Source organism: Mytilus edulis, chromosome 2 (assembly GCF_963676685.1).
Source record: "Mytilus edulis chromosome 2, xbMytEdul2.2, whole genome shotgun sequence".
Classification (NCBI taxonomy): Eukaryota; Metazoa; Mollusca; class Bivalvia; order Mytilida; family Mytilidae; genus Mytilus; species Mytilus edulis.
In genome coordinates this window covers 19,517,392-19,530,604 of record NC_092345.1, presented here as the reverse complement: position 1 = coordinate 19,530,604, position 13,213 = coordinate 19,517,392, and the positions used below count along the sequence as shown (strand labels likewise).

The 13,213-nt window shown below is 34.9% G+C and overlaps 2 protein-coding genes across 2 annotated transcripts; both read right to left on the bottom strand.

The window, feature by feature from the left end:
* Positions 1–239: 239 nt before the first annotated feature.
* LOC139511658 (26S proteasome non-ATPase regulatory subunit 9-like) lies at positions 240–6,569 on the bottom strand. Its single transcript, XM_071298625.1, has 6 exons — positions 6,410–6,569; positions 4,052–4,154; positions 3,278–3,477; positions 2,589–2,690; positions 1,415–1,503; positions 240–350 (listed from the first exon to the last, which is right to left on the bottom strand). The coding sequence occupies exons 1-6, from the start codon at positions 6,500–6,502 to the stop codon at positions 320–322; spliced, it is 618 nt and encodes a 205-aa protein (XP_071154726.1). The 5' UTR covers positions 6,503–6,569; the 3' UTR covers positions 240–319.
* Positions 6,570–7,215: 646 nt separating this feature from the next.
* On the bottom strand, positions 7,216–7,677 carry LOC139510756 (uncharacterized). Its single transcript, XM_071297284.1, has one exon. It carries the CDS (start codon positions 7,675–7,677, stop codon positions 7,216–7,218), a length of 462 nt encoding a protein of 153 aa, XP_071153385.1.
* Positions 7,678–13,213: the final 5,536 nt, after the last annotated feature.

Sequence of the window (13,213 nt, the reverse complement as noted above, 5' to 3'; positions counted from 1 at the left end):
TGAGGTATTGGCTTTGTTCATTGTTGAAGGCTGTACAGTGAACTATTATAGATATTAATTTCTGTGTCATTTGGTGTTTGTGAAAAGTTGTCACTTTTGCAATCATACTACATCTTCTTTTTTTATATTTCAAGACAAATTCTTTTTTTCTCATAACTTTTTAACAATTGGTTATGAAAAGATAAGAAGGATATGCTGTTCTGTTGACCTCCTAAACATTTTTTACTAGAAAGTGTAGGTGACTTGAAATAAATTTATTATAATCAGAATCATTTACAGAACAAATAATAAATAAATCCAATTTTTCTTTCTAATAATGTCATGACTTCTTCAGTGGAACAATATTACATCTGAAAGTTAAGAATATAGTTCAATTATTATAATACAAATTGAAATTAAAAAAAGCTTTGAACAATTTTCATGATCATGATTTCCTTGATAGAGGTTTACAGACGCCATGACAAGTTGGTTGACCGTTATGGAATAACTGTTTCACTTATGATATTGGATATGTTCCTAATGTTGTAACTACAATCCCCTTCCCTTTTCACGAATGTGACCTACCGAATTAGACTATTAACTAGGTTTGTCATAAAATGAGCAACATGACTGGTGCCACATGTGGAGCAGGATATGCTTACCGTTTAGGAGCATCTGAGATCACCGCTAGTTTTTGGTGGGGTTTGTGTTGCTTAGTCTTTAGTTTTCTATGTTGTGTCTTGTGTACAATTATTTGTCTGTTTGTCTTTTTCTTCTTTAGCAATGGCATTATCAGTTTATTTTCAATATATGTGTTTGACTGTCCCTCTGGTATCTTTTGTAGTTCTTTCAAAACATTTAAACAAAGTTTATAAAATGTTGTTATCTCAAATCATGAACATTCACACCCTTTCACTGCTCTTCTACTTGTGGTATCAAACTGTATATATATATCGAAATAATACATTTTAATGCAAAAATATAAATTATGTAAATATTAAAAAGTAATTGTTTGTTTTTTGATTATTAAATAAAATGATTTAAAATTGTTTTAACCCTCTGACAACATCACCATAGCACTGCACTTTTCATTTGGATATTTAATGTTATACATGTATGTAGTGAAATTCAGAAGTCTACAATTTATTATCTCCCCTTTACATAAAATAAGGATTTCTTCTTTCCCTTTTACTTGTAATTAAAAGTTGATCGAGAAAGAAGAAAGGCTTGATTCTGCAATATCTTTTTTTTTTAAGAAATAATAACAAGAATAATTTTATAACTTGTGTGACTTGAGATTGACTATAAATGTTCACTGATTGTTGCCCAATACATAAAAAAGTTACAGTTCTTGTCTAAGAATATATTTAACATTAAAACATGGTTTTTGTGTAGATATAAAGATGCTGAACAATTGTGTAGCCATGATTGTTACCCTAATAAGCCTTTGCCACTCCATGTGTTAGGTGTTAAAGACAATCTAAGGTCTGTGTTGCTCCTAGATACTGTTAATGTAAATGGTTTCTGTAAAATAAATATAAAATTTTTATTTATTACATTTTAAAATATAAAAAATAAATAGGCTTGAGTACTGTTTACCTTCATTATTCATACATATAAATTTAGGCTGTTTCTTATAATTTGCTTTTACACTGATGTTCTGGTAGAGAAAAATCTTTTCTGTTTTCAAACGGATAACTATAATTTTTAATACCGTAGTGACTAGAAAATTATTTACATAACATTTTTGAAGAAAATCATAAATCAGATTGTTATTGCAGTTGTCTCCCATGTTGCACATTCAAGCAATGAAGATTATCATAAATTCTATTTAAAACTCTTGAATACCCATTGGCATGTTTCCATTTTCTTCATGAGGACTTAAGTGCCAGTCTGCCTAAGAATCAGGCAGTGGTGAAAACATGACCAAAAAAACCCACCCATTTTGACACTGATTTCAGTTCATAATATGTAGTTAATATGCACAAAAATAACATTCATTTTCGTTTTCTCTTCTGGTAATAGAAGATACAATTTGGTTGAAATGCACTAGAAATTTTCGAATAAGGGGAGATAACTCTGTAATTTGCTATCATTCAAACCAATTTTCTAACCAAGTTATTTGATATTACCAGACACACACAAACGAAAGACTAATAATTTTTAACTCAGGATGACGGTTAGTATTAAATAACATGATTACCTCAGTTGGTTTTTTCTGATCATGTTTTGATTTTTACCTAAATTGCCTGCTTCTTACAAAGACTAACACTTAAGTAAGTTACCCTGCCTGACATAATAAATATATCATATAAGTATAGTGGCTATTGATATCACCATACGTTGGTTTCAGAAGTTTTATGTCATTGTGTTGCAGTTTCATGACTTTTTATTTAACATTTAATCATAGGTTATTCCTTTGTTGTTTTTTTCTGCATTTTGTAATATGAGACGGAAAACATTGTTTTAAGATGATCATGAAAACTCTTCTTATTCCTTACTAACTTTTCTTATTGTTACATTATAATATTCATATTCCAATATAAATGTATGACAAAAAACAGTTCTCCCTAAACTTATATTCCACTTTTGGTCAATATCTTTCTTACCCCTTTGCTGTGCTGTACCACTGATGCTATGTCTTGCAAACTCTTAAAATTCTGTGCAGTAATAGATCCAAATTGTAGAATTTTATCTCCTTCTTGTAATTGCTAAAAAAGAAATACCTACTTTCAAAACGAAGTATGATCATTTGAATGTTAAAACAGCAGTCACAGTGACTTTCAGTACGATGTGCCTAATTGCCAGCCTTTCAATATTTGGATGGTTATAATGATACAATTGACTAGATTTTCAGTTTATAAACCAATTTCCTGAATTAGTTGCATTGTTATTGTAAAATTTGACCTCAACTAGAAGCAATATGAATATCTGATCAACACCAAAAAAGAACAATTATAACAAACCTTCAAAGAAATATTTCTGTCAAGTTAGGTTTCAATGAATTAAATAGTGCTTGAGAAATAGTTTAACCATTTCAAACCAGCAAAAGGAAAAGGAAGTCATGTGTGTTGACTCGAAAATAAAATAGTAATGTAAAGTAAAGATCTTGACATCAATTTTTCTGCAAAATTTTGTTTCATTTTGTTAGGATATCAAGAATAATATGATATATTAACAGAAAGGAAAAACAAAATGCCAAGTGACAATTAAACATTTCACTGAGCTTATGAATAAAATCTTTATAAAGACAGTTTAAAATTTAGGTTTCAAAAATCTTATTGGAAGTGTTATTTACTGCAGTAGAGGCTGGTGATCCATCATCAACTTTATTGACTTCCAGGAAGGGAGATAACCTCTCCTTCATTTCAACTGACATTGAAGCATCTGTTGTATCCATGGTTTCCCTTTGAGGGTTGTTTGCTCTAGCTACTTCATGGATTTTATACAGTTCCTCTTCAATTTCAGTCATTATTGCTAGATGGTCATTCTGTAAACCTGTAAAATATTAAAAGCTGAGTATTACTTTTGCTCATTGTTGAAGGCATACAGTTGCATGTTGTTGTTTATAGCCTATTCCTATAGTCTTTGTTGGATAGATGTATCAAGGGTCATCATAACCACCTTTTTTTTTTCTTTTTTTTTTTTTATAGTTTCTCATTAAGCATAAACCTATCTTCTAAATTAACAGTCATAGCAATCTAAATCTTCAGATTCCTTTTGCCTTCAAGGAAAAGTGAACTTTTCAGCTCATTTTCCAGGAAAAAAACATTTATACACTTAATAATAAAAAGTTAGCTTAAAAAACAAAATCAGAAGATTAAAAAAGACCCTCACATAAACATGATCATGATAAACTGGTTCAGTTGGTGGTTCATTTGTTTTAAATATAAAGCTTACAAAACTATACTATGTCTTTGTAAAGTTTTCAGATTTGACTTTTAAATCTATCATCAAGTTTTCTTTAATATTAAATCAGCAAAATATAATACTTTTTTTTCTTCTTCATTGAGTGACAGTGCTAATTTCATTTATATGGTAACTAAGTTATATTCAGATTGTAAATACCTACAATTAATATCATGTCTTGCGGTTCTTACTGTATGAATATCAATGTCATTACGTGGAAATCCATCTTTATCCACCAGTGGTTCTTTCATACCAACTCCTTTTTGCTATTTAAAATAGAACATGAAAATTATTATTTACCATCTTAGCCATCAATCATGAATAATAATTACATTTATACACAAAAACTGTACTGTGGAACCAATTTTTGGGATTAGGGAAAACTAAGATTATTGATGATATTTAAGTCTCCCAAACAAAGTTTAGAGACTCATTGTTTTTGCTCAGTTCTTCTTTTTCTTCTTCTCCACCTCTTCTTCCGCCACTTTAAAAATTAACTTGCCCACAGGGTTTCTCCAACACCGCTTGTCAGATTTACTTAGGGTTTTATAAAATGTTAGACTAATATGTCTAGGGGAGCCATCAATCTTTCGTTTGTTCATTGGGGTCTATTAAGAGGTATTTTGGGGGCTTAAAGAAGGGAGGGATTTACTATAGAACCAGATCCTCACCCCTAAACCACATATATTCTTGTATGGGACAATAAAACAAATCAAATGAAAGAAAGGGAAGTCCCTGGGGGGTCACCCCACCCCCTCTTGTTTGAAAACTTGTAAACGGTCAAGATCCCCACCCCTAAACCATATATATTCTTGTATGGAATAATAAAACACATCAAATGAAATATAGGGAGTGTCCATGGGGGTTACCCCACCCCCTCATGTTTGAAAAAACTTTTGAAATGGTTGAGATCCCCACCCCTAAACCATATATATTCTTGTATGGGACAATAAAACAAATCAAATGAAATATAGGTGAAGTCCATGGGGGTCACCCCCACCCCCTCATGTTTGATAAATTGTAAATGGTCAAGATCCCCACCCCTAAACCATGTTAATTCTTGAATGGGACAACAAAACAAATCAATTGAAATATAGGTGAAGTCCATGGGGTTCACCCCCACCCCCTTATGTTCGATAAATTGTAAACGGTCAAGATCCCCACCCCTAAACCATATATATTCTTGTATGGGACAATTAAACAAATTAAATGCATATGGGACCATATGAATGGTGAATTATGGGAGCTTTGTTTGGGAGACTTCGTAATAGCATCCTGTTACAATTACTTCTTGTTTATTTTGTAGTTTTGCCGAATTCTGCATAAAAGCCTACAGAAAATTTGTCTTTCATTGAACACCTAATTTCAAGGTTCACCTGTACCCACGAAAATAGGTATCCAACGAATAATAATGAATTCATAGTATCTTTAAATGGAAAAGAAGAAATACAATGTATTAAATGAAAACACAAAGTCCCTACACACACCTACATGTTACTTAACCCTGTGCAAAGTAAGTGTTGTATTGCTGTTCTTCATCTTAAGCGTTTTTCAAAGTAACAGCAAGATTTTCAACCTGTAGTAATTCTTAATAGTTATATTAGCCAACCAAGTTGTTTAAAGAGATGGAATCATGGATGAAACATTATGTTTTGCTTAAGAAAGATTCAGAGGTGGATCCAGAAATTTGCTTAAGGAGACCCACTGACTGCATAAGAAAAAGTCAGCTCCAGTCTTGCTTATAAGTGATTTTCTATACAATCAACAACAAAATTCCCACAAAAGGCGACTGAGCCTGGCCCCCCCCTTAATTCACCTTTGCGATTTTTAGGGCACTTCTTTTTCACAGTTTGTATAACTTTTCATATGTATGTCACTCCTTATTAAGGAAAATCAATAATGATAAATTGTGAACTATAAACATTTAAATATGACATTCTTTTGAAGCAATACACCTTATCGCTATTCCCGGCTGACCCGTCCGCTTGAACTTTTGACGTCAACAACAATCACTTTTCCATTGTGGCGTCAGACATTTTGTTTTATGACGTCAAAATTTTACGGGAACCTGTGTGATTTCCAGCAATGGCGGACAAATAGCGATAAGGTGTATTGATTGGGTATTCTGATGGGAGGGAGGGGGGTTCTAACTGAATAATTCAGTGATTCACATGTACAGTCTCAGATGGATGGTATGAATGCTACCCGACCAAATATTTAGTTTCGAAATCCCTTTTTCATCCCCCCCTTTTTTGCCGGACATGGTCGTCCTCTAACAGTATAATATAACCGTCAGCCATTTATAAGATTTAGAGAAGTCTTATTGATTGTCAATTAAAACAGTACCACATATATAAATTGCCACCATTTACACTTGAGAATTGAGATAGCAAGAACTACACAATGATTCTGCAAAAATCATTTTGAGATCAGAACCACTCGTTTCACATTTAAACAAAGAACAATACTCCATTCATTACAATGTTATACAGTGGAATTTGATTTCGTAAAAGTCATTTACTGATTTTAGAACTTCAAACAACGCTTGTATGTCTGCTTCAATCTCTTCTTTCTTTTTGACCAGACGATTCATGTTTTCCATGGGGGCTGCCATATTTGTTTTTCTATACTACTTTGGCTAAACACCGTTCATCGCAATTTAGATAACATCGTACAAGAACGTCCAAAAATAAACCGTTTCAAGGAAAAAGTAAAAATTACAAAAGTACTGAAATCCGCGGAAACTTAAAACGGAAAGTCCCTAATCAAATAACAAAATCAAAAGCCAAACACATCAAAAGAATGGATAACAACTGTTATCAGGTTACAGGGGCGTAGCTAGAAAGAAACAATGTGCAAGCAACTCCCGCCGAGCGGAGCGAGTCGAAAAAAATTTTTGGAACCCTTTTATGCAGAAAAATGTTTTTTTTTTCGGTTTTCGGTCATAGGACGGTTAAAAGAGGCGCTATATGTAGTCAGGACTTATAAAAAAAATCATCATCATCATCATCATCTTCCAATAATGGTCAGGAGTCGTAGACGACTGTAAATATTGACCAGGCGTAGGTCTGAGGGAGCCACTCTCCACACAGGTTTTATATGTACAAATAAAAAGCTTGTATTTACAGTTAAAACTATCTACATCAGGGGCGGATGCAGGAATTTTCGAAAGGGGGGTGCTAACCCAGGGCAAAAGGGGGGGTGCAGGGGGGTGCAAAACATATGTCCCGATACAAATGCATTGATCGGCAAAAATAAAGGGGGGGTGCGCACCCCCGGAACCCCCCCCCCCCCCTCTGGATCCGCCACTGTACATCAAGTGGTGGTTTATGTGGTTGTCCTCAGGGCCGCCGCTGCATGGAGGCTGGCCTTGAAGTCGTCCAGAGTGGATGAGTTGGTCACCGTTGTTGGTAGCTGGTTCCAATTCTGGATAGTGCGAGGAAAGAAGGATTGTCGGTACACTTCTGTTTTGGTGTAGATCTGCCTCAATCTGTTTGCCCCTCTGGTTCTGGTGTCACTTTTGTTGATGATGCTGTTGGCTTCTGGTATGGAAATCATACCATTGATGGCCTTGTACATGATCAATAGTCGATGGTCCTTACGTCGATCTTGTAATGATTCCCATTTCAGAAGCTGAATCATGTTGGTGACACATCCAGGAGTTTTGTCTCTGTAGTTATTACAGACATAGCGGGCTCCCCTTCTTTGCACTTTGTCTAGTCGGTTTATGTCTTCCACTTTGTATGGGTCCCACACAGCGGACGCATACTCCAATGATGGTCGGACCATGGATCTGTAGGTTGTTTCTCGGACTGTTTTTTACAGTCCCTGAAGTTGCGGCGCAAGAATCCTAGAGTTCTTGATGCTTTGGCTGCTGTTATCTCTGCGTGCTTTTTCCAAGTTAAGTCTTCGCTAAGAGTAACACCAAGATATTTGCTGCTGTCCACAACTTCGAGTTGGTGTCCATGTAGGTGGTACTGTGTCTCCAAGATGTTTTTTCGGTTGGTGCCTATTCTTATGACTGTGCATTTAGCAGGGTGAAAGCTCATCTGCCATACATGTTCCCATTGCTCTATGGCAGTCAGGTCTTGTTGAAGATTAATTGCATCTGCTTGATTCCTGATGTGCTTATATAACAAGCTGTCATCGGCAAAAAGGCGAACTGCAGAAGATGATACTGTGTCAGGCAGGTCGTTAATGTATACCAGGAACAAGAGGGGACCTAGGACAGTGCCTTGAGGAACTCCAGACAGAACATCTAGCTTCTCTGAGGTAGAGCCTTCTACTATCACTCTTTGAGTTCGAGATGACAAAAATGATGAAATCCATTTTAGGGTGTTACCTCTAATCCCATAAAAACCTATGAAAATTATTAATTAATCTTCTGAATAGAGTAATACATAAACAAAACATACATGTATTTGTGATACAGAATTTACTCAAAATCGTCAAAAATCTGCTCTTCGGGTCTAGGCAGAAACAAACTTCTCTATTACTTTGTCAATATTCACACTGAAATACCGATGAATATGCAGTAACTGTATGTCGTTGTTCATTGCTGATCGTACATTTGTTTTCAACATACGTAGTACACTGATAGATCTCCATGATAGCACTCGCAAGATGTTATAAACTAGCGTACATGTTCGGCATATTTTCTGTGACTGTATCTTGCATTAATTTGTAGGATTCTTTACTATAGATAATTGAGCTGATCTGTAACAATAACATCTCCATGCCTTATATATCATGCACTGTAGTACGACGCTAGATTAAAACTGACGAGGAAAGGTAACACACGACCACCGAAAGCTTTATTTTTGTGAAGCCCAGGTGGTCGTGTAGTCTAGCGGGACGACTACAGTGCAGGCGGTTTTGTGTCACGATATCTCAGTAGCATGGATTCGAATCCCGGCGAGGGAAGAACAAAAAATTTGCGAAAGCCAATTTACAGATCTAACATTGTTGGGTTGATGTTTAGACAAGTTGTATATACATAATGTACACAGCCATGTATCACCATCATTGCTGGTGATCCGATGGATAAATCTGTTGTAGAGTTGTCACTGACTGAGACGTACTTATAAATATAATTATTTTCTGTGACTGTATCTTGCATTAATTTGTAGGATCCTTTACTATAGATAATTGAGCTGATCTGTAACAATAACATCTCCATGCCTTAATATATCATGTACTGTAGTACGACGCTAGATTAAAACTGACGAGGAAAGGTAAAGCCCAGGTGGTCGTGTGGTCTAGCGGGACGGCTACAGTGCAGGCGATTTGGTGTCACGATATCTCAGTAGCATGTGTTCGAATCCCGGTGAGGGAAGAACAGAAAATTTGCGAAAGCCAATTTACAGATCTAACAGTGTTGGGTTGATGTTTAGACGAGTTGTATATATATATATGTGTGATAAATTTTATTTGGCAATCGCCAATGGCAGTCAACAGGGTTAAAGAACATCAGTTGTTCGACCTGTTAGTTAAATGCGTTTTGTTTAAATATACTTTTTCACTTTTTTGGTCTTTTGGAAAATGTTGTTTGTGCAGTTTTTAGACCCTTCTTAAATCGATGTTTGTTCTATGTTCTGGCAGCAGACTCAAAAATCAGTGATATTTGGATGATTATCTTACATATAAATTTAAATAAAGTTGTTAAAAATTTGATGTTAGTAAAAGTCTTAAAATATGAAAAAATTTATTTAAAAAGTTCAAATGCAAAACATTATCAAACTCTCTAAAAATGCCTAGAATGCAGGATTTTGCACCATTCATTTCATACCCTCCAAAAAAAATTTCGCCTCGCTTCGATTTTTGAGTCTGCTGCCAGAACATAGAACAAACATCGATTCAGTAGAGTTTTCCAAATTTTTCTATGGCCGGTTTAGTCAAATCGTTTCAGAATCATAATTTGGTCTGCTGATATCCTTATCAGGAAAACTTGTGTCATGTGTACTATTGTTTTTCTGTTTGTCTTTTTCATTTGTAGCCATGGCGTTGTCAGTTTGTTTTAGATTTATGAGTTTGACTGTCCCTTTGGTATCTTTCGTCCCTCTTTTATCGCAATGAACATGGAGCATGGCAAGACCGCACAATCTCTCGCCACTCATGCATGCTCTTTTCCAAGTTTTCAGTCGTTTCATGGCAGTCTGTGTTTCAAAAGGTAGCACATCATCATCAACACAATGATCAATGTCTTCTTCCTATTCCTTCTCCATCAGCAATTCGGTAGCAGCATCGGTAGTAACAGTTTTGTTTGCAAAAGGGAATTAAGCTTTCCTGTAAGCACCATCATACAGTCGCAGTTACAAAATATAAAACTCGCTTTTATGCTGACAAAGATTAGACGAACTAGAGATGGAATGAAATAAGATACATAAAATTGAGAATGGAAATGGGAAATGTGCCAAAGAGACAACAACCCGACCATAGAAAAAAACAACAGCAGAAGGTCACCAACAGGTCTTCAATGTAGCGAGAAATTCCCGCACCCGGAGGCGTCCTTGAGCTGGCCCCTAAACAAATATATACTAGTTCAGTGATAATGAACGCCATACTAATTTCCAAATTGTACACAAGAAACTAAAATTAAAATAATACAAGACTAACAAAGGCCAGAGGCTCCTGACTTGGGACAGGCGCAAAAATGCGGCGGGGTTAAACATGTTTGTGAGATCTAAACCCTCCCCCTATACCTCTAGCCAATGTAGAAAAGTAAACGCATAACAATACGCACATTAAAATTCAGTTCAAGAGAAGTCCGAGTCTGATGTCAGAAGATGTAACCAAAGAAAATAAACAAAATGACAATAATACATAAATAACAACAGACTACTAGCAGTTAACTGACATGCCAGCTCCAGGCTTCAATTGAACTGACTGAAAGATTATGATTTCATCATATGAACATCAGGCACAATCCTTTCCGTTAGGGGTTTAGTATCATAACATATATGAGAAGAACATAACCCGTGTCATGCCAACACCTGGTTTTTTTAATAAATGTGTTTAGTTCCGATGCAAAGACCCTATAAGTGAATCAATATTAACGCCAAAATATGCAATCTTTAATGACCTGACAACAGTATCGTAACTATATCCCTTCTTAATAAGTCTATTCAAAGGTTTTGTAAGTTTTTGAGGTGAATACTGACACCTTTGTGCTTTATAAAGAATATTTCCATTAAAAATTGGATGTGAAATACCTGAACGTATGATGTATATGATTCTATCTATGGAGTAAGTATATATGGGTACAGGGGAATTGGAATGGAGTTTTTGACGTTTGTACATGTAGTTCCGTAATTTTCTGGAAATAGTTGGTGGTATTTTAGTTCCACAATCTATAAATTTAGGAGTTAGGGTTTGGGGGTGTCCGATTCCGAAACCCCGAATATAAAGAAATGAAATTCCGTAGTCCCGAATAAGTAAAGACAAAATCCTGTGTTAAAGGTTCTACCATTCCTCAATAATATCAAATTGGAATATGGGATATTCTTTCAATTTTTAAGGTTAAAGAAACATGGATAAAACTAATCCATGCATTCATGTTTCATATTATTTATATTTCATTTATAAATCTGTAAAGAGAAAGATTAAAGTTCGTGAAATGAATACGCAGTCAGGACTCACTGTCTCCTTGCGATGCCCAGTACTTGATTTGTCAAAAGTTGGTGAAACGGAGAAATGAATATGCAGACAGGACTGCCCCCTTCCGAAGACCAGTACTTTATTTGTCAGTCTACTTATCGTTTTTTTATTGTTCTAATGAAGTTATATGCAATACTCAGACTCTGTTCACAAAAAAAACTAGTTTACTAGAATTATTCCTTCTTTACCTTCAGTGTCGCTTTTCCCTTTTCTGCAAGATCCTGTTTTTAACTAAAGATCCATGATGATTATTGTTACTAGGTTAATGTAATCGAGAAACACCACCCGTTGAGATGCTGAGTTATATCCATGAAGAATAGTTTAAAAGGAAGGATGACAAGTTACAGAAATTAAGGTTGAGATAGAACAACAAATGACTATTATATTTATATATATGTATAAAAAAACAAAACAGTGTCGAAATTTTAGTGAGGCAATTGCCTCACTTGCCTCAAGGGTAGTAACGGCCTTGAATAAGGAGGTATCTACGACTTATTTAGGATGAAGGATATTGCCTAAGTTGACGCCATCGAGACCTTCGTTGGCAAAGGAAAGAGTAAGAAAAGATCTTTTCTCTTTTTCATCTTTTCCAATGCGAACTGGTTTGAAAAGTCTGTGACTTGCAATATCCGAAATAATAGCTAAAAGTTTATATTGGTTGGAATGTGGTTTCCAGACATAAAATCGAACAGAGAATGGAGTTTTGAAGGGGGTAATGAATAACGAACTTGCGGCCAAATTATGCCAAATTTTACTTAAACAGATATAACGATTTTGTTTAAAATAGTATTTTTTTTAAGTTGTCCATGAGACAAATTACTTTATTTGACAAATAAGAATCATAAATCCGAAAGTTCGTTTGAGCTTTTGCCAAAATTTGGAGTCCTTCGTCCTTCAAACGACACTTAATTGGTTCTGATCGGACAAGGCAAGCTTCGATACTATCGGATTGACCAATATCGAAAACTCTCAGTATCCTTTAAGAAATACAAGAAATAAAGATTTTACAGGATCGATGATCGATTGTGAGACCATATTCAAACTATCATCATTTAATGTTGCTCAATTGGCATACATATAGCAGTATTATTCATGTTACAGGTTGAGATTAAACCCTCGTCCTGAACGTGCATGATATATCTGCCACTGTGCGTCATCAATCAATTAAAACCTTATGCAGGAACTCACATGTTCACCATTTTCTCTGAAACTAATTAACAAGTTCAAACCAAATCTGAAAAGAACGATTTAGATGAGATTCTAAACAAAAAACCCTTCACTTGAATAGAACGGAGATATATTACAGCCCGTAACAGAGAAGTGATCGAATTGATGTTTCTTTACCGTCAAAATTAGCTACGTTATCGACAAACTTAATTGAGTAGTTACCGAACTAATGGTACTTTAACGTTAAAAAGATTGACAATGCTGACAAACTTTCATGTGTCGATAATCATGCAAGTTTAATACCGATAATATTGAAAATAATTCTAATAATATGAAACAAAATATGTCCATGCACCATTTCGATTGGGCGAAAAGTAGTCATTTCTTCAAAGTCAGAACAGAAAAAAAAGATTTATGGAAGGACGTCTTGATAGTATTATTTCCTTTAAAACTTTACCCAAAACTAAAAGAAATATACTGGTAAACAATTAAAAAGGTGTTT